The sequence below is a fragment of the Bos indicus x Bos taurus genome, chromosome 10, assembly GCF_003369695.1.
Source record: "Bos indicus x Bos taurus breed Angus x Brahman F1 hybrid chromosome 10, Bos_hybrid_MaternalHap_v2.0, whole genome shotgun sequence".
Lineage (NCBI taxonomy): Eukaryota > Metazoa > Chordata > Mammalia > Artiodactyla > Bovidae > Bos > Bos indicus x Bos taurus.
This window is the reverse complement of record NC_040085.1, coordinates 48,155,442-48,174,894: the sequence shown is the minus strand read 5'-3', so window position 1 is coordinate 48,174,894 and position 19,453 is coordinate 48,155,442. Positions and strand designations below refer to the sequence as shown.

Below are 19,453 nucleotides of genomic sequence, written 5' to 3'. Positions count from 1 at the left end.
ATACTGTAGGATTCTGCTTCAAACTCAACAGACAGAAAAGCAGAACAGTGGCAGCCAGGGGATGGGGGAAAGAGAATGGTGAGCTTTCGTTTAATGGGTAAGAGTTTCAGTTTTGCAAGCCGAGTTCCCTGAATGTATGGTGGTGTGGTAGAACAATGTGACTGTACTTAGTAAGACCAAACTATAAACTTAAAAATGGTAAATTTTATGTGTGTATTTTATCACAAATAAAAATAAATGAATTCGTGTGGTTTTATAATAAGCAAAGACTAGTGCAAAGTTTTGTTTAAGTATCTATTTGGGAAGAGGGAGAAAAACATATGTTTAAATGGTAATTTAGAAAGCCAGCAGAAGACAGGATGATTAATTTTAAGTAAGTAACATCATCAGTCAGTGATTTTTCAACCTTTTCCTCCCTTCTTTAATGCATTTGAATTCTAAATTTCTTAGCTCTCCCCTCAGCTATAGTAGCTTGTTTTGGATGGCAAAAAACCAGGGGCTTCCCTGATGGCTCAGATAGTAAAGAATCTGCCTTCAATGCGGGAGACCTGGGTTCAATTCCTGTGTTTGGAAGACCCTCTGGAGGATGGAGAGGCCACCCACTCCAGTATTCTTGGGCTTCTCTGGTGACTCAGACGGTAAAGAATTCACCTGCAATGTGGGAGACCTGGGTTCGATCCCTTGGTTGGGAAGGTGCCCTGGAGGAGGGCATGGCAACCTACTCCAGTATTCTTGCCTGGAGAATCCCTATGGACACAGGAGCCTAGCAGGCTACCATCCATGAGGTCGCAAAGAGTCAGTCAAGACTGAGTGACTAAGCACAACATATAACACAAGTAAAACCAGACTAAAGATTATGGGTGGTGGAGTGGGGACTTAGAAGCCTGGATCCCTACTGATCACAGAGCTGGCGAAAGAAAAACTGACTTCCTTCTTCTTGTTGCAACTACTGTTCCCTGGATATTGCTATATGCAAATTAACTTGATATCTAATGGATGAGACTTAAAAAAAAACTGCTCTCACTACCTTAAGCCTCTAGTTCTAACTACTTTTTCTTTCTCTAACTCTTTAAAAACAAGTCTTTACTCAAGTTCTTTACTTACATCTGTTTACCTTTCATGACATTGAAATCAGGCTTCATTCCCTAGATAAGGAAACTGCTCTGGCAAGAGTCTACGGGCCTATTAACTGACTTTTTCTTGTCTCCCTCTTATTTGAGCTGCCTGAGGCACAGGAGATTGGGGTGAATTCCAGTCTCAAAATAATCTCTTTTCTTACATTATCACACAACATGGTTTCTTGTTTCTCTTTTAAATTGTACCTCATTTTTGAAAGTGAAAATGAAAGTGAAGTCGTGTTTGACTCTTTGCGACCCCATGGACTGTAGCCTACCAGGCTCCTCTGTCCATGGGATTTTCCAGGCAATAGTACTGGAGTGGATTGCCATTTCCTTCTCCAGGGGATATTCCCGACCCAGGGATCGAACCCAGGTCTCCCACATTGTAGACAGGCGCTTTACCGTATGAGCCACCAGGGAAGTCCTAAATACCTCATTTTTGGAGGGCTCTTATTCCTAACTCCTAAATACCAATTCTCTCCTTAACTTTAGTTTCTCACTTCCTGCTGATGTTGTTTTTACTGCTTAAGTTTTCAGTGACCCTGCATGACCTACATGTGGAAGTAGTCTAACTTTTTCGGCCTGGTCTCCAATATCTTCTCCTGAACTCTGATCATAAGCCTCCCTGCATTAAGTACTGCACCTTCCACCTAGAATGCCCTTTCTGAATCCCTAGTCCACTTGGTAAACGTCTTAGTTTTTATTCAAGTCACCTCTTCTGTGATGTCTGATTTCAATTCACCAAGATGAACTAGTAACTCTTTCTTTGCACCCATTTCTTTACTGGTCTGTTTCTCTTATTTGAGAGTAGGAATTGTGTATATAATGCTCGGTGAATTAATACACTCAAATTAATTTATTTTTTAAAACTTTATTTTAATTTGTCCTTAGGAGTAGTAAAGTTGAAGTCTTAATAGTGTTAGCTAAAAGAAAAGTAATCAGTGCCTAACAACTGCAATGTATGCTGGGAGCAGATAAAAAAGTTAAGGTAGTAAGAGCAGTGATGAATTGATAAAGATTCAAGATATGGAGCAGCTGGGTTCATAGACATGCAGTTTCCATGGGCAGGGGGCGGGGAGTGGTTACTGGAAAGGACTGATTTTAAATTAGGAGACTTTGTTTGTTATGACTATAACATGTGTTGGTGTAGTTGACATAATTTGGGACCAGTCAGCCTTCTCTACAAATGCGTCAAATAACAGAACTAATACCTTTCCTGACACAGTATTTAGAATTCTAGCTTTATTCTGCCACTGTACTATTACTGCTTTCTCTTATTACTGTAAAAAGTTGAGAAAGGAAAAATGAGCACTCTGTAAAGGGACTAGTGCTATGAAACATAGAGAAGTTGAGGAAAGACAAATTATCAACTAGCCCCTTGAGAATCAAGTCACTGGAAACATAGGGAAAAGAGAAAACCAGGATAAGGCTTCCTCTGTGAAACAGGCCACACCAAGGAAGCATAAAAAAAAAAACCACACCTGAAAAGTTGTAACTTAAAGGCTAGACAATGTATTTAGGTTAACAACTCAGACATTACAACTATTAATGTAAATTTAAATGGTAAAAATCTTTTGCCAGTTTATGTCTTAGGTATATTTAATATACATATTCAGCTGTCAAATAAGAACATAATTTAATAATGCTGAAACTGATCATTTTTATGTTTTTAGTTTACTATTTCTAAATAGTTAAATATATTTAAAATACAATTAAGGTTTGGAAAATGCTACTCCATAAACAACAGCATTTGGGACAAGTTTCTAGAGTTAATAGGGATTAATGTAAAAAGAGTTCAGCTTTAAGGTCAGAAATCCTGGTTTCAGATTTGTCCAGAACAGTTACTTCCGAATCATAAGGACCTCACTTATAAAGCAGGAATAATATCTGCTTTCATTTACTTTATACTGATGATATAACATTAAACAATATATATTTAAGAAATTTATAAATTCTGCCCACATGTTTAGGTCTGAGTTAGATTTTAAGCAGATGGAGAACATTTATATGCCATTTAACTCATGAAATGTCCACTATTTAAAGCTCTTAAATATGTTACTAGAATCTATTTCTAACTTCAAGGTTGTCCTCAAAATTTAAATTACACTGATTAATACAATAGAAATTACAAACTCACATGCATAAGTACACAAGAATCACAACTATATTAATATAGTTATAATAATTAATATAGTTATAATATAGTTTGTATTAATGGCTATATACAAACTGAAAAGCAAAACAATCATGTTCCTTAAAATATTAAATATATTAAAAAAAAAAAAAAGGATTTGGACATTTGTGTCCCAGGAAACACTGTAGCCAAAGTTGTCAAGTTTATAAATCTGAACATTTGTGATTCTACTCAGAATGAAAGCAAACAGATTTTCAAAAATGCTAAAACAGGCTGCATATTATTTTGTAAGAAATGTACTTAAGATTAATGCTTGTGTTTCTCTATCATGCAGGAGGAAGAAGCAGCAGGAACTGTGGTTGCTGCCATCTCTGTTGCTAGTTGTGTGCAAACACCAGTGTTCTGGGACTGGTTCATTCACCAGCTTCTTCTGTCAGTCAGATTTCAAGACCAGAGACAATGTTAGATTACAACTTTTAGAAATGTAATAATGTGAACTGCCTAAAGCAAAATGATATAAATGGTGAGACTAAAAGGATGGACAAATAGACACTTATATTAGACTGATATCCAAGATGGGTTACAAATACTGGTATCAGAGAATTTAACATACATTTAATGTGACAAAGGATCTTTTTTTTGGTTGAGAACAGGTTTTAACTATCATAAAGATACACAATCATGAATGTTTTCTGTCTTGAAGAGACAGAAGCAAAAACCCATCAAAAATAAGAAATTGTGAGAAACATTACTTTTGTAAAAGATTAACTCACTACTTGTGCTCAACTAATAGACAAAAGAGCAAGGATTTTTTTGCAGAATTTGAATATTACAGCAAAGTAGTTTTAGTATTTATCAATATAAGCCAATATACAGTGCAAAAAAAGAGAATGTCCAGAAATATTTATAAAAATTCATAATGTGTTAGGCTGAGAGTAAACCTCAACAATTACAAAAAATAAAAACCTGAATAAGCCACATTCTTTGACTACAATATATTGGGTAAGATGTTACGGAAAAACCCAAATGAACTTTTTGGCCAACCCAGTAATATAACTAGAAATTAAGTGCAAAAATGGAAAAAAAAAGTCCAACTCCCTCAAGCACATAAAAAGTTCCTAAGTATTTTGGTACAAAGGAGTAATCAAAGCTGTAATTGCACACTATTAGAAAGTAATGGTAAATGTAACAACTGTACCCATACCTAAGGAATACAGCGAGAAATATAAGAGGCAAATTCATAGATACAAATGTCTTTATCTTAAGTAGGAAGTCTTCTTATCTTTAGTAAGGAAAAAACCTGAAAAAAATCAGGATAACAAAAATAAAGACACCTAAAAATGAGACGGAATACAAAAAAAATAAAACCAACATATCAATCTTTGTTTTTTAAAAGAAAACCAATAAAACTATAGCTAAGTATAATTTGAAAAAAAAAAAAAAAGGAAATTCAAATGAATAAAACTAGAAATATAAAAAAGTATACAACAGATAAAGAAGATACTGTTTGTAAGAGAATAGTATTTGTAATATCATGCCAATATATTTGAAAATCTGAATGAATTCCAGGAAAAACCAATGATCAAAATAGATTAATGAAGTAAAAAAATCTAACCAGGAAAAAATACAAAAAATTGTCAAAGAATTACCTCCAACAAAGCCTCCAGGCCTAGATGGTATTATAGCTGAGTTCTTTAAAACTTTCAAGAACAAGTAAGTCCCATGCTATATAAACTGTTCCAGAGCACAGAAAATTAGGGAAAGAGTTCCAATTCAGTTACGAAGCTGGCCTAACCCTGATATCAAAACCTGACAAAGATAGCACAAAAAAGAAAATTCACTTATGAATATAGATGCAAAGATCCTACAAAATATACTTGAAAAGAGAAATCAACAGTATGCTAAAAGATTACACATCCTGACATGCAGAAGACATTCATTCTAGGAATAAAAGAAGGGTTTATATTAGGTACTATCATTATACATCATATTAATAGATCATAGAAGAAGGACTGAATAATTTTAACAGATGCCCAAAAAGCATTCTGGTAAATTTCAGTATCAATTTCTCATAAAACAGCCAATATAAGTTAGAAAAGTGATTTCAAGCATCATAAAAAATTGATTGGTATGAAAATAAAACCATGGACATTTCTGAAATAAAGGGATCATGAGAGAAGGCTGGTCCTACCGCTGTTAATTTTTAGCTTTTTAAACATTTACTGGCTAAAATACTTAAAAATACTATGGTGTTAAAGTAAGAAGAGAAAAATACAAAGAAAGAAAACTGAGTCCAAAGGGCTTTAGTAAGATAAAAGGTACATTTAGATTAGTATTGTGAAAAAAAAATTTTATTATCAATAAATAAGACTGGGATAATTAACCATTTAGAAAAAATTAAAATTAGTTCCTTATCTTAAGGCATTTGTTTACAAAAATAAACATATATACTTGGTCCAGAAGGACTAAAGGGTTATGCATGAAAAATGAAATGAGTAACATCAAGGGAAAATACACATGGATTATTCAGCAGCTAGGGGCACTGGGAAGTTCTTTCTAAGCAAAATAGCAATTTCATAAGCTGCAAAGACGTAGACAGATCTGACTACGTATAAAAAACTAAAATTAAAGAATAAACAGTAATCTTGGAACAATTACATTTTAGTAGTTAATATCCTTAATATACAGTGGTTCATAAGCCAGCAATTCCAATTTTAATAATCTACACAAAATTATAGTCAAGAATATTCACTGCAGTATTATTTGTAAACAGTTTCCTCATTTAAGAATTGTATAAGCAGTGGGGTCAAAATTTGATTAAACAATAATAAGAAAAGAAGGCGTTAGAAAAAATAAAAAGAAGTAATAAGCCAAAATGTTTATTTTTAGGTAGTATGATTTACTGGTGCTAGTTTTCTTATACATTTATGACTATCTGTCAAACTTTCATGATGAATACATACTACTTTCATAATTAGAAAAACTAACACATTAGTCATCACTTTCATAAATACATGTGATTATCAGGCTTCAAAAGTTTCAACAAATATAAAAATTTGTAACAGTTTGTAAGTCAACTGTCTTTGCGTGTGGAAAGTCCCTTAAACCTTTTAGTTCTAATAATATCTTAATTTAGCATAAAAATACAGTTAAAAGAAAAGATACAGTCTTAGATTATAACTTCATTTATTCTCTCAAAGAGATTTTGATTTTAATGACTGTTAAAGGGATTGGTTTTCACATAAATATATCTGCCATTGCAATGAACAGAAATAATTCAAAATAAAGGTTTTTCAGTGAGTATTTAGAACAGAATCAATTTAAGACTTGTTACTCTATGTTAGGTTTTTATTCAGGAAACCTCATTAAGGTACTCCAAACTGGAAGATGACTAGTCCAAAAGGTCTTTAGAAAAAGGCTCTTAAAAAAATTATATATATATATATATATATATATATATATATATATATATAAAATTCATATTCTTGAGGGTAGAAGCTGTGTCTTATTTATTGTATCCTCAGAACTTTACAGAGTTTGAGATGGCATGTAGGCGGTATTCAGCAGATTGCTATAGATTGAGAAAATGAACTTTACAGATTTGGGTCACAAGTACTCTTAGCTTTAATTTTCCTAAAGAGGAAACATCTAAAGCTGTTCAGTTAAACCTCGTACCCTTGATTTGTTTCAGACATGTCCCTTTAAACTTTCTCCAACTCTAGCACATTTCTTAAGGTGAGTGAATCAGAATTTTTAATGAGGATAGAAAGTTTTCTTTCTAGATACCAATGATCTTAGAAAGTGTCGTTCTTTTGCATCATACAAGGGTTAACAGCAGCATTTACTTGATACTTTTCTTCCAAATTGTGTAAGGACAACACAGAGAATCTCCTTGCTTTGATATTTCAATATTCAGAAAATTTTGGTTTCATTTACTCTGCCAGAACACTCTAAATCAATTATAAAATGTTAAACAAGACTAGATTTAGGATCTCTTAATTTTCTCTAATCAGAAGGGCCCATTAGCCTCTATACTTGTGCTTACCACGTTTAAGTAAATTACATGTACAATCAAAACTGTCTGAGTGTCTCCTATGTACAAGGCACTGAACTCCTTTGTCTGAGAAAATTCACAACATTCCATATACTTTTTTTCTCAGGTCTCTATGCCTTCAGATATCACTCCTGTCATCCAGAAGAATTTTACAGAAATCCTTTCACTCAGTAATGTTGTTCTTTATTATATACACAATGAGCGAAGCTTAGACATGGGAGGAATCTTACAGATGTCCAAGTTAAACTCTCATATACCAGCATGATATTCACCAATGATAAACAAATCATCATAGCCATAGTTAAGCTCTTTAATACATTGTATGCCAGACATACACACATACAACTTACTTGTACTCATCATAGACTTCCTGTTTGGGCAGTGAAGTCTCAGGATGCTCCTCTAGGGTATTTCGAATCCAGGAGAAGGCATGCATCTGCTGTGCCCGACTAGATGACATGGCATTCTGATCACTAATCATAAAACAAGAACATATTTTAGCTGAAACAGACGGCAATTCACTGATAATTTTTGAGCCAGGCCTAAATGTTCCACTAAAGGACTGTGTGTAAACACACTATAAATGATCAAACCAAACTCTGGGCTTAGAGTATATGCCCAGCTTTCCAAACACAAATTGTCCACCTATGGTTGTGAGCCATTTTCTATACCTAGCGTTCGGCTGAAGTTATGGCCCTGTTCCATCCCCTACCATTGTCTCTAAAACGGCAGAGGTGATGGAGTACTGAAAACATAAGGTATTTGTTTAGCCCACAACTCCCTCTAAGGGGACATCTGCTCACTTACTTGCCTGTTCATTTGCCTAAACTTATGAAATCATCGAACTACAAAATGAAAGTTATCGAAAACATTGTTTATTTTCTATTTGCTTAGCATTCTCAAGTAACTACCCTAAAATTTTACTTTCTATGCTTTGGAATGGAATTCACACTCGAGAGATCCTGACAGGACAAATCTCCCTCCATGGGCCTTCCTGTAATTGGCCCTCCACTCCAGACTAACGTCTTCACTAAACATTATACGTTTTTATTAACTGGCATTGTCACTTACAAACTAATTTCATGAAATGAACAACCAAGACAATGTGAGGGAAGCTCCTCATTTGACTCGGACATTCATTTCAGCTACAAAAACAATAATAATTTATGTATTTCCAAAGAAATTACTGACCAATTTCTAGGACAAAAAAAATATTAACACAGTTACAAAATTTGGTTCAAGGGGAAAAAGTAAAAGCAGCAGATTTTCCACTCCATTTCTTTTCATACATATACTTTTAAAGTAGGAGACTCTTAAGTGTAACGTCTATAAATGAAATGAATTCTGAGAAATTTTAAAAGGGTAGAGAAACTCAGAGTAGAATGTATGAACCAACAACTTATCTCTACATTTTCTAAATGAGGCTATTACATGTTTTTACTAATGAAAACAAAGTAATACCCAAGCACTCAAAACATCACACATTTATCATAAATTCATGTGCCATACAGAGAATTCACTTTTTCCTCCCTTTTTAAAATTCTGTGATCTGCTTACCTGACAACCTAAAAAAATTCTTGCACTTTATTGTTCACAATAGTTATGTTTATTCTTTGATTTTTCAGTTTAATTTTCAAAATCTCCCACACTGCATAAATATATTGATCTATTTATAAAACATAAGCCAATTGCATTTCACAGCATTTATTCGGGTACTCAATAAACTGTGGAAAACTCTGAAAGAGATGGGAATACCAGACCACCTGACCTGCCTCTTGAGAAACCTGTATGCAGGTCAGAAAGCAAGAGTTAGAAACGGACATGGAACAACAGACTGGTTCCAAATAGGAAAAGGAGTACGTCAAGGCTGTATATTGTCACCCTGCTTATTTAACTTCTAATGCAGAGTACATCCTGAGAAACGCTGGGCTGGAGGAAGCACAAGCTGGAATCAAGACTGCTGGGAGAAATATCAATAACCTCAGATATGCAGATGACACCACCCTTATGGAAGAAAGTGAAGAAGAACTAAAAGGCCTCTTGATGAAAGTGAAAAAGTTGGCTTAATGCTCAACATTCAGAAAACTAAGATCATGGCATCTGGTCCCATCACTTCATGGCAAATAGATGGGGAAACAGTAGAAACAGTGGCAGACTTTATTTTTCTGGGCTCCAAAATCACTGCAGATGGTGACTGCAGCCATGAAATTAAAAGACACTTGCTCCTTGGAAGGAAAGTTATGATGAACCTAGAGAGCATATTAAAGAGCAGAGACATTACTTTGTCAACAAAGGTCCGTCTAGTCAAGCCTATGGTTTTTCCAGTAGTCATGTATGGATGTGAGAGTTGGACTATAATGAAAGCTGAGCACCGAAGAATTGATGCTTTTGAACTGTGGTGTTGGAGAAGACTCTTGAGAGTCCCTTGGACTGCAAGGAGATCCAACCAGTCCATCCTAAAGCAGATCAATCCTGGGTGTTCATTGGAAGGACTGATGTTGAAGCTGAAACTCCAATACTTTGGCCACCTGATTCGAAGAACTGACTCATTGGAAAAGACCCTGATGCTGGGAAAGATTGAGGGCAGGAGGAGAAGGGGACAACAGAGGATGAGATGGTTGGATGGTCTCACTGACTCAATGGACATGAATTTGGGTAAACTCCAGGAGTTGGTGATGGACAGGGAGGCCTGGTGTGCTGCGGTTCACAGGGTTGCAAAGAGTCAGACACGACTGAGCGACTAAACTGACTGACTCAGGTACACAAATGTACCCAGGTACACAAATAAATTAGCAAAAACTACAGGTAAACATTTAACCAAATATGATCAAAGACTAAAATATCTACTGTTTTGCCAGTCATTTTCTGATGATTTTAGAAATAGTGCAAAACAGTAATAAGCACAACACACATATAAACAGTGTAACTGAGGCAAAGACAAGAAGAGATATACCTTTTCTCTCCATTGCTGAGACCAGAAGGCAGCTGAAGGTAGAGGTAGAGTTTCTCTAGGTCTGTAAACTTCTCAACTTCTTGCTGTTAGTTAAAAAGGATTAAAAAACAAAGGTCATTTTAAAAATTGTTTTTCCCTCAACAAAATTTACTAACATCTTCCTAAAAAAATACTATCTAAATTTAAACCAGATGGAATGAGTCACTTGCCAAAGCACAGAAAATCTAGGCTTTTTTCTCATCAGTAAAATAATACAGTCATGTTGTTTGACAAATTTATTGCGTATAAAATGCTGATTAGTAAGAGAAAATGGTACTTTCTTATTATTTCTTACATCCTGGGTACAAATAAAATCAAATCAATGCTGAGATAAAAATTTCTCATTTTAAACCTCATTTAAAGGAGGGTTGTACAATGTTACAGGAAAAGTACTAGACTGGGAGTCAAGAGACTATTTACTAATAGCCTAACCATTTAACTGGTTGTGAGACTTCCATGCCTTATCAGGTTTTCTTTAAAAATGTAAAATGAAAGAGACAGTTTCTAGGATTCTTTTCTAATTCTCAAAAATCTAGAACATGTGACTAATGATGCTACTGTCAATGGGGGTGGAACTGAGGTTTAAAAATCCAGTTATTCCTCAGTATCTGTGGATAACTGGTTCCAGGAACTCCCTTCTCCCCCACTGTGGATACCAAAATACACAAATGCACAAGTCCTTTACATAAAATGGTCCTCCTTAAGCACCATAACCAAGGAATCAAATGTGATCCTGGGTTGGTTGAAACTGCAAGTGCACGACCTCTGGATCCACAGGGCCAACTGTACCAAAGTACAAACAACAGTCCCTTTCACACAACGCCGATGTGATTATTCTCTGACTTGCAACAGTGGATGCTATTTGCAGAATCTATTTGTAAGATTGTCTGTCACTACTGTTCTGCAACGTTGTCATTTTATCTATAAATGTAACCTTTAAAATAATTTCCACTATTCAGAGGACTGTATAGTTGTCTTCCCAGATGAGATTGCCACAAGATAGTTTTAAATCTGCCATAAATCCTACTGCAATAAAAACATATGTAACATTTTGGCAACCTAATTCATTACAATTGAACTGCATTACAATTGAATTGCACTGCAATGGAAAATATAGACAGATTACTGGCATTTTTGGTGACAGAATCCTTACATAATAAAGTACAACTAAACACAGATCCAATTTATTTAAAAAGCATAAACTGATATAATTTAGCCTATTCTTATTCTCACCAGAATTCATTCAAAAATGGTTTAATCTTAGAATCTATCCACAGAATGATTTAATCAATTACATGCAATCAACTCTCAAATCTACATTGTTTTCATTCTACTGTCTATGGGGTATTTTCCAAATAGTTCTAATATCTGATAGACTGACCAGCAATATCTTATATAACTTTCCCCTCTACAACAACAACAACAAAATCCTATAGAAACACAGACATTTCCTTTCAAAACTGTTATTTAACATCTTCTTTTCTCTAGTTTCCCAGCGTTCAGTTTGGGAGTCTGCCTAGTTTTGTTCCTCTTGGTGTGTTCCATTCTAATCCTCCATTTAGACTTCTTAACTCTTTCCCCCATGTTCTTCCAGTCTCTTTATTTTCCCAGCCACTCTATTAGTTTAAGTCTTTAGCTGTCTTTCTTTCAACAATAAAGGAGAACTCATTTACTCATTTATTTATTCACTAATTTTATTTTGTGTAACATTCCACAAATGATAAGTGTTAACATATTGTGTATCACAACCTATATAAAGGCTGGAAATAGATGAACAACACAATAGTCCCTGCCCTGAAGTAACTTACAATGATTCTTTTTTTTAAAAATTTTTTAATATAAATTTACTTATTTTAATTGGAGGTAATTACAATATTGTATTGGTTTTGCCATACATCAACATGAATCCGCCACGGGTGTACACATGTTCCCCATCCTGAACCCCCCTCCCACCTCCCTCCCCATACCATCCCTCTGGGTCAACCCAGTGAACCAGCCCTGAGCACCCTGTATCATGCATCGAACCTTGACTGGTGATTCATTTCACATATGATATTATACATGTTTCAATGCCATTCTCCCAAATCATCCCACCCTCGCCCTCTCCCACAGAGTCCAAAAGACTGTTCTATACATCTGTGTCTCTTTTGCTGTCTCACATACAGGGTTATCGTTACCATCTTTCAAAATTCCATATATATGCATTAGTATACTGTATTGGTGTTTTTCTTTCTGGCTTCACTCTGTATAATATGCTCCAGTTTCATCCACCTCATTAGAACTGATTCAAATGTATTCTTTTTAATGGATGAGTAATACTCCACTGTGTATATGTACCACAGCTTTCTTATCCATTCATCTGCTGACAGACATCTAGGCTGCTTCCATGTCCTGGCTATTATAAACAGTGCTGCGATGAACATTGGGGTACATGTTGTCTCTTTCAATTTTGGTTTCCTCAGTGTGTATGCCCAGCAGTGGGATTGCTGGGTCATATGGCAGTTCTATTTCCAGTTTTTTTTTTTTTAATTTTATTTTATTTTTAAACTTTACAATATTGTATTAGTTTTGCCAAATATCGAAATGGAAAGAATAAAATACTTAGGAATATATCTACCTAAAGAAACTAAAGACCTATATAAAGAAAACTATAAAACACTGGTGAAAGAAATCAAAGAGGACACTAATAGATGGAGAAATATACCATGTTCATGGATTGGAAGAATCAATATAGTGAAAATGAGTATACTACCCAAAGAAATTTATAGATTCAATGCAATCCCTATCAAGCTACCAACAGTATTCTTCACAGAGCTATAACAAATAATTTCACAATTTGTATGGAAATATTTCCAGTTTTTTAAGGAATCTCCACACTATTCTCCATAGTGGCTGTACTAGTTTGCATTCCCACTAACAGTGTAAGAGGGTTCCCTTTTCTCTACACCCTCTCCAGCATTTATTGCTTGTAGATTTTTGGATAGCAGCCATTCTGACTGGCGTGAAATGGTACCTCATTGTGGTTTTGATTTGCATTTTTCTGATAATGAGTGATGTTGAGCATCTTTTCATGTGCTTATTAGCCATCCGTATGTCTTCTTTGGAGAAATATCTGTTTAGCTCTTTGGCCCACAACGATTCTTGAGTTACTAAAAAATTTCTAACTATCTGTTTTGCCTGTATCTATTTTCCCCCACTTTAACCTGTCTTAAATATAGTTCCTTAATACCTCTTGTTGAATATTACTAACATCACCCACTTAAACCCAACAGAGCCTTTCACATTAAATCAAAAATAGTTTATGTTACCAAAAAACCCATAAGTATTATTACGGGCAAAGTCTAAGAAAATGCAACACAAAACATCTTTTTTTTCCCCTTGGGTAAACTGTCTTTCTTAATGGAATATTATTCAGCCATAAAAATGAGTGAAATCTTGCCATTTGTGGCCACATGAATGGACCTTGAGGGCACTATGCTAAGTAAAACAAGTCAGACAGAAAAGGATAAATATCATATGATCTTCCTTTTATATGGAATCTAAAAACAACAACAAAACAGACAAAAACCCTGAGCCCACGGATACTGTGATGATTGGTGGCAGCCTGAGGTGGGGGGAGGGAGTGTAGATTGTAGGAGTGGAAGAAGGGGGTCATAAAGTACAAATTTCTAGTTACAAAATGAGTAAGTCACAGGGATATAATGTATAGCAATGGTGAATATAATTTCAAAGTAGCCAGGATAGACCTCCAAAATTCTCATTATAAAAAAAAAATTTTGTAGCTATGTATGATGATGCTGTGAAAGTGCTGCACTCAATATGCCAGCAAATTTGGAAAACTCAGCAGTGGCCACAGGACTGGAAAAGGTCAGTTTTCATTCCAATCCCAAAGAAAGGCAATGCCAAAGAATGCTCAAACTACTGCACAGTTGCACTCATCTCACACACTAGTAAAGTAATGCTCAACATTCTCCAAGCCAGGCTTCAGCAATATGTGAACCGTGAACTTCCTGATGTTCAAGCTGGTTTTAGAAAAGGCAGAGGAACCAGAGATCAAATTGCCAACAACCGCTGGATCATCGAAACAGCAAGAGAGTTCCAGAAAAATATCTATTTCTGCTTTATTGACTATGCCAAAGCCTTTGACTGTGTGGATCACAATACACTGTGGAAAATTCTTCAAGAGATGGGAATACCAGACCACCTGATCTGCCTCTTGAGAAATTTGTATGCAGGTCAGGAAGCAACAGTTAGAACTGGACATGGAACAACAGACTGGTTCCAAATAGGAAAAGGAGTTCATCAAGGCTGTATATTGTCACCCTGTTTATTTAACTTCTAATGCAGAGTACATCATGAGAAACGCTGGACTGGAAGAAGCACAAGCTGGAATCAAGATTGCCGGGAGAAATATCAATCACCTCAGATATGCAGATGACACCACCCTTATGGCAGAAAGTGAAGAGGAACTAAAAAGTCTCTTGATGAAAGTGAAAGAGGAGAGTGAAAAAGTTGGCTTAAAGCTCAACATTCACAAAATAAAAATCATGGCATCCGGTCCCACCACTTCATGGGAAATACATGGGGAAACAGTGGAAACAGTGTCAGACTTTATTTTTCTGGGCTCCAAAATCACTACAGATGGTGACTGCAGCCATGAAATTAAAAGACGCTTACTCCTTGAAAGGAAAGTTATGACCAACCTAGATAGCATATTCAAAAGCAGAGATATTACCTTGCCAACAAAGGTTCGTCTAGTCAAAGCTATGGTTTTTCCTGTGGTCATGTATGGATGTGAGAGTTGGACTGTGAAGAAGGCTGAGCGCCGAAGAATTGATGCTTTTGAACTGTGGTGCTGGAGAAGACTCTTCAGAGTCCCTTGGACTGCAGGGAGATCCAACCAGTCCATTCTGAAGGAGATCATCCCTGGGTGTTCTTTGGAAGGAATGATGCTAAAGCTGAAACTCCAGTACTTTGGCTACCTCATGAGAAGAGTTGACTCATTGGAAAAGACTCTGATGCTGGGAGGGATTGGGGGCAGGAGGAGAAGGGGACGACAGAGGATGAGATGGCTGGATGGCATCACTGACTCGATGGACGTGAGTCTGAGTGAACTCCGGGAGTTGGTGATGGACAGGGAGGCCTGGCGTGCTGCAATCCATGGGGTCACAAAGAGTCGGACATGACTGAGCGACTGATCTGATCTGATCTGATCTGATGGTGATAAAGGTTAACTAGATTTATTGCAGTCATCATTTTATAATACAAGCATACCTCGGAGGTACTATAGGTTCAGTCTTAGACCACCACAATAAAACAAATACTACAATAAAGTGAGTCACATAAATTTTTGGTTTCTTAGTGCATATAAAAGTTATCTTTGCTCGTGCTCAGTCGCTAAGTCGTGTCTGCCTATTTGTGACCCCATGACTGTAGCCCACCTGGTTCCTCTGTCCATGGAATTCTCCAGGCAAGAATGCTGGAAAATGTGAAAATTTATTGTCATTTCCTTCTCCAAAAGTTACCTTTACCCTGTAATATAGTCTATCAAGTATGCAACAGCACTATATTTAAAAAACAAGGCACATACTTTAATTAGAAGTATTTTATTGCTTAAAAAGATGCTAACCATCATCTGATAATGCAGGCAGGTTTACCACAAACCCTCAATTTATAAAAAATAATATCTGTAAAGTGTAATAAAATGCAATAAAACAAGGTATGCCCATATATACAAATACAGAATCATTATGTTGTACACCTGAAACTAATATAATGTTACATCAGTTACACCTCACTTAAAAATATCAAACAAAAAACCCCACCATTTTTGATGACTAAGAATAAAAAAAACTTTATGTTGTTGGAAAAACCTTGGTTTCTATAGTTTTCAACTTTTATATATACTAGAGAAAAGAACAGGGAAGAAATCCCAGAAGGAATTCAGAAGATAATCCAAATTAGGATAAAGTACCAAAGAGATGATTCAAAGATGGAATCGTTTTGAAAAAGATCAAACTCACTGCTGCATCCTTTAGTTTGTCTTTCAAACAGTGAAAAATTACTACTGTCAATTACTCTTTTGTTATGTGGGACTCCACACACAGAAGAAAATAATCAGAGAGTTCACTAAAACTGACATCAAAATTCTAAGAAGCAAACGAGAACAAAATGACTTAAGTGTACAGTGATGGCATTCTAGTCCAGTGAAGCTGAGTTTACCATGAGAATTTTGGTTTTGGATACACCTGTCACTTCCTGCTAATCCCTGGCCTCCAAAACAGTGATCCATGGTGTATAAGACCTTAACTTTGATTATATCAAGGCAAGAATATCATGTGGCAAGTATGTTAAACATCAGATTATTTGATATACTGTATAAAGATTTAAACATCAAAATAAAGTTTTGTTCCATGTGGAGATCCATTAATTGTCAAAAAGAAGTATGCGAGATGGATTTGCTGCTTTATTTTTAGAGGATAGGAAAAAAACTGCATACATTTTAAAAAATTATAATTTTAAAATTCTGCCATAAAATAAAATAATGCATTAATATATGCTACAACGTGGATGAACCTTTGAAAACATTATGCTAGGTGAGAGAAGTCAGACACAAAAAACCATTTATCAAATGCTTTCACTTTTATGAAATATCCAGAACAGTCAAATCCATGGCGAGAGAAAGATTAATGGCTACCAGAGAGCAGTAAGAGGACTGATTGCTTAGTGGGTTTCCTTGGGGTGATGAAAATGCTTCAGAACTGGGTAGAGGTGACGTTTACATAACACTGTGAATATGCTAAATAGTACTAATGAGAAACTTTATGTTACATATATTTAACAACAATAAACATTACAATTTTTAATAGAGCTTGATATATGTGGCAGACATATCTGAGCATCTGACCTGAAACTTCCAGTGACAATTATCAACATCCCTATTTATTAGGCTTAAAAGTCTTCATTTTCTTGAGTTGAAGAAGTGAAGTTCTCAACAAAGAGAGAAGTTCTCAAAGCAAAGTTATTAAAAGTGTCTTCAAGTTTAGGGGGAACCTCAAGTACTATCTAGTTTGTTTAATGAACTAAGGTGATAAGTTCCCACTACTGCAGTTGAATATCTTGCCCAAAAGCTTATGAGGCTTCTCCCCTATAGTTCAATCTTTGCAAGAAGATATCCAAAAGGAATCTTGGAACTGAAGTTTGATTCAGATGTCAAATACATTCTAGGAAACCACTCTGAAGAATTTTTGGCAAAAATCTTGTTTATTCCCAAGTAGGTAAGCAGACCTTGCGTGTCAATCATCCCATTTACATAAGCATATCTTTATACAGGTGGTTTTTCAGAAACTTTGAGTATGAAAACTTTGAAAAGCAATATTACAGACCTAATGTTGCAAATGGCCTAGATAATGCTTTGCCCTTTCACATCCTAGATAGAAAAGCATACAGCAAACAATCAGATTCCAATACTGAGGCTACCTGATGCGAAGAACTGACTCACTGGAAAAAAGACCCTGATGCTGGGAAAAACTGAAGGTAGGAGAAGGGGACGACAGAGGATGAGATGGTTGGGCAGCATCACCGACTCTATGGACGTGAGTTTGAGTAAACTCCGGGAGTTGGTGATAGACAGGGAAGCCCGGCGTGACGCAGTCCATGGGGTCAGAGAAGCAGACACGACTGAGTGACTGAACTAAACTGAATATCCTTTTACCCCCTTTGTGGCACCTTGGGAGTCCTGTGTTTCAGTGGTGAGGCTACAACATGGCAATGTGTGTCAATGTGGGTTCCTGAGGGACTATGTGGAGCAGGGGCCTCCAGTGATTTGTGCTATATATATAATGTGAATGAAAACAAGTTCTTCTGGTTAGGCCACTGATATTTCAGGCTTCCTTTGTTTCGGCAGCATCACCTTGCCCCTCCTGATTAATATAGAAAGTTAGACCTTTTCTTCTATGTAAATAAAATGCTGAGAGAGGAAATGGGCTCCTCTCTATCACAAAAGCTTTCATTCATTTTTAGAATAGTATTTAACTTATTTTGAAATTTCAAATTATACTAGCCAAGCTATTTACGTTTATCAAATTGAGACATGGGCTAAAAAAATGTTAAGAATATGCAGTTCAGATTATATAGCTTTCATGCTTTCGTCTACTTAAAAAAAAAAAAACACCTAGTTAAAAATTCAATTCTAATAAATTTTGCCTACGTGATCATACATGATCCTACAAGAGCCTGTTTGGTTACTTTGGGCCATAGCAATTACAAGGATTTTAAACTCAATTAATTCGCATTTATTGATTGTTCAAAGAAATTTTGTTTGGTGTCTACTTACACCTTCCTCCTCAACTAGATTCAAGATTCTAGTTTATCCACACCTTTTTGAGGCAAAAACTGAAAATGTAAGACAGAGCCAGACAGTACTTCTTTCAATACCCCATTTAATTTTTAAATTTAGTAAACAATAAAGTATTTCAACCAAAGTACAGAAAGTACATATGTATCACTATCCATATTAAAAGATGCTAACTTTTTGCCATATTTGCTTCAGAAGTTCTTAGAGTATACAGTATTGTTTGTTATATGGACTAAATCCAGTTTATCCATTTCTTTATGATAAGACAATTTCATTATTTCAAATAGTGCTGCAATAAAAATTCTTATTTGTGACTGTTGTGTCCTTGTGCAGGAGGTTTCTGTTATAGTACGTATCCCTAAAAGTAGAAGTACTTGGTCATGTAAGATGCACATCTTTAACTTTGCTGGTATTCCCAAACTGCTCCCCAAAACTATTACGCCAATTTGTTTTCCAAAAGCAATGCTACCATTTCTCTACATTCTTATGAAAGCTTAAGATTTACATTTTAGCTAATCTTATAAGTATGAACAAGTATCCCAGCCTTGTTTTATTTTAAATTTTCTGATTGAGGATGAAGCTATCATACTATTTATCATTTAAGTTTATACTAATACAATAACTATCCAATTTTATCATACATCAGAGTCACTTGGAGAGATTGCTAAAGATGGTGAGAGTTTCTGACTCAGCAGTCTAGAGCAGGAACCTTGAAAATCAAAGGTTAAAAATAATGCCATTTTTACTTGCAATATTTAAAAGCAACTTCAACTGAGTTGGAATTTAATTTAGAAAAAAT

General features: G+C 35.4%; 1 protein-coding gene across 2 annotated transcripts in view; it reads right to left on the bottom strand.

Moving 5' to 3' along the window:
• RFX7 (regulatory factor X7) overlaps window positions 1–19,453 on the bottom strand; it is a 140,817-nt gene that overhangs the window by 34,691 nt on the left and 86,673 nt on the right. For both annotated transcript variants that reach the window (XM_027553923.1, XM_027553922.1), the window contains exons 4-5: window positions 10,260–10,342; window positions 7,657–7,779 (exon numbers count right to left, since the gene is read on the bottom strand). In XM_027553923.1, the coding sequence (XP_027409724.1) occupies window positions 7,657–7,779; window positions 10,260–10,342 (206 nt within the window). The remainder of the gene's footprint in view (window positions 1–7,656; window positions 7,780–10,259; window positions 10,343–19,453) is intronic.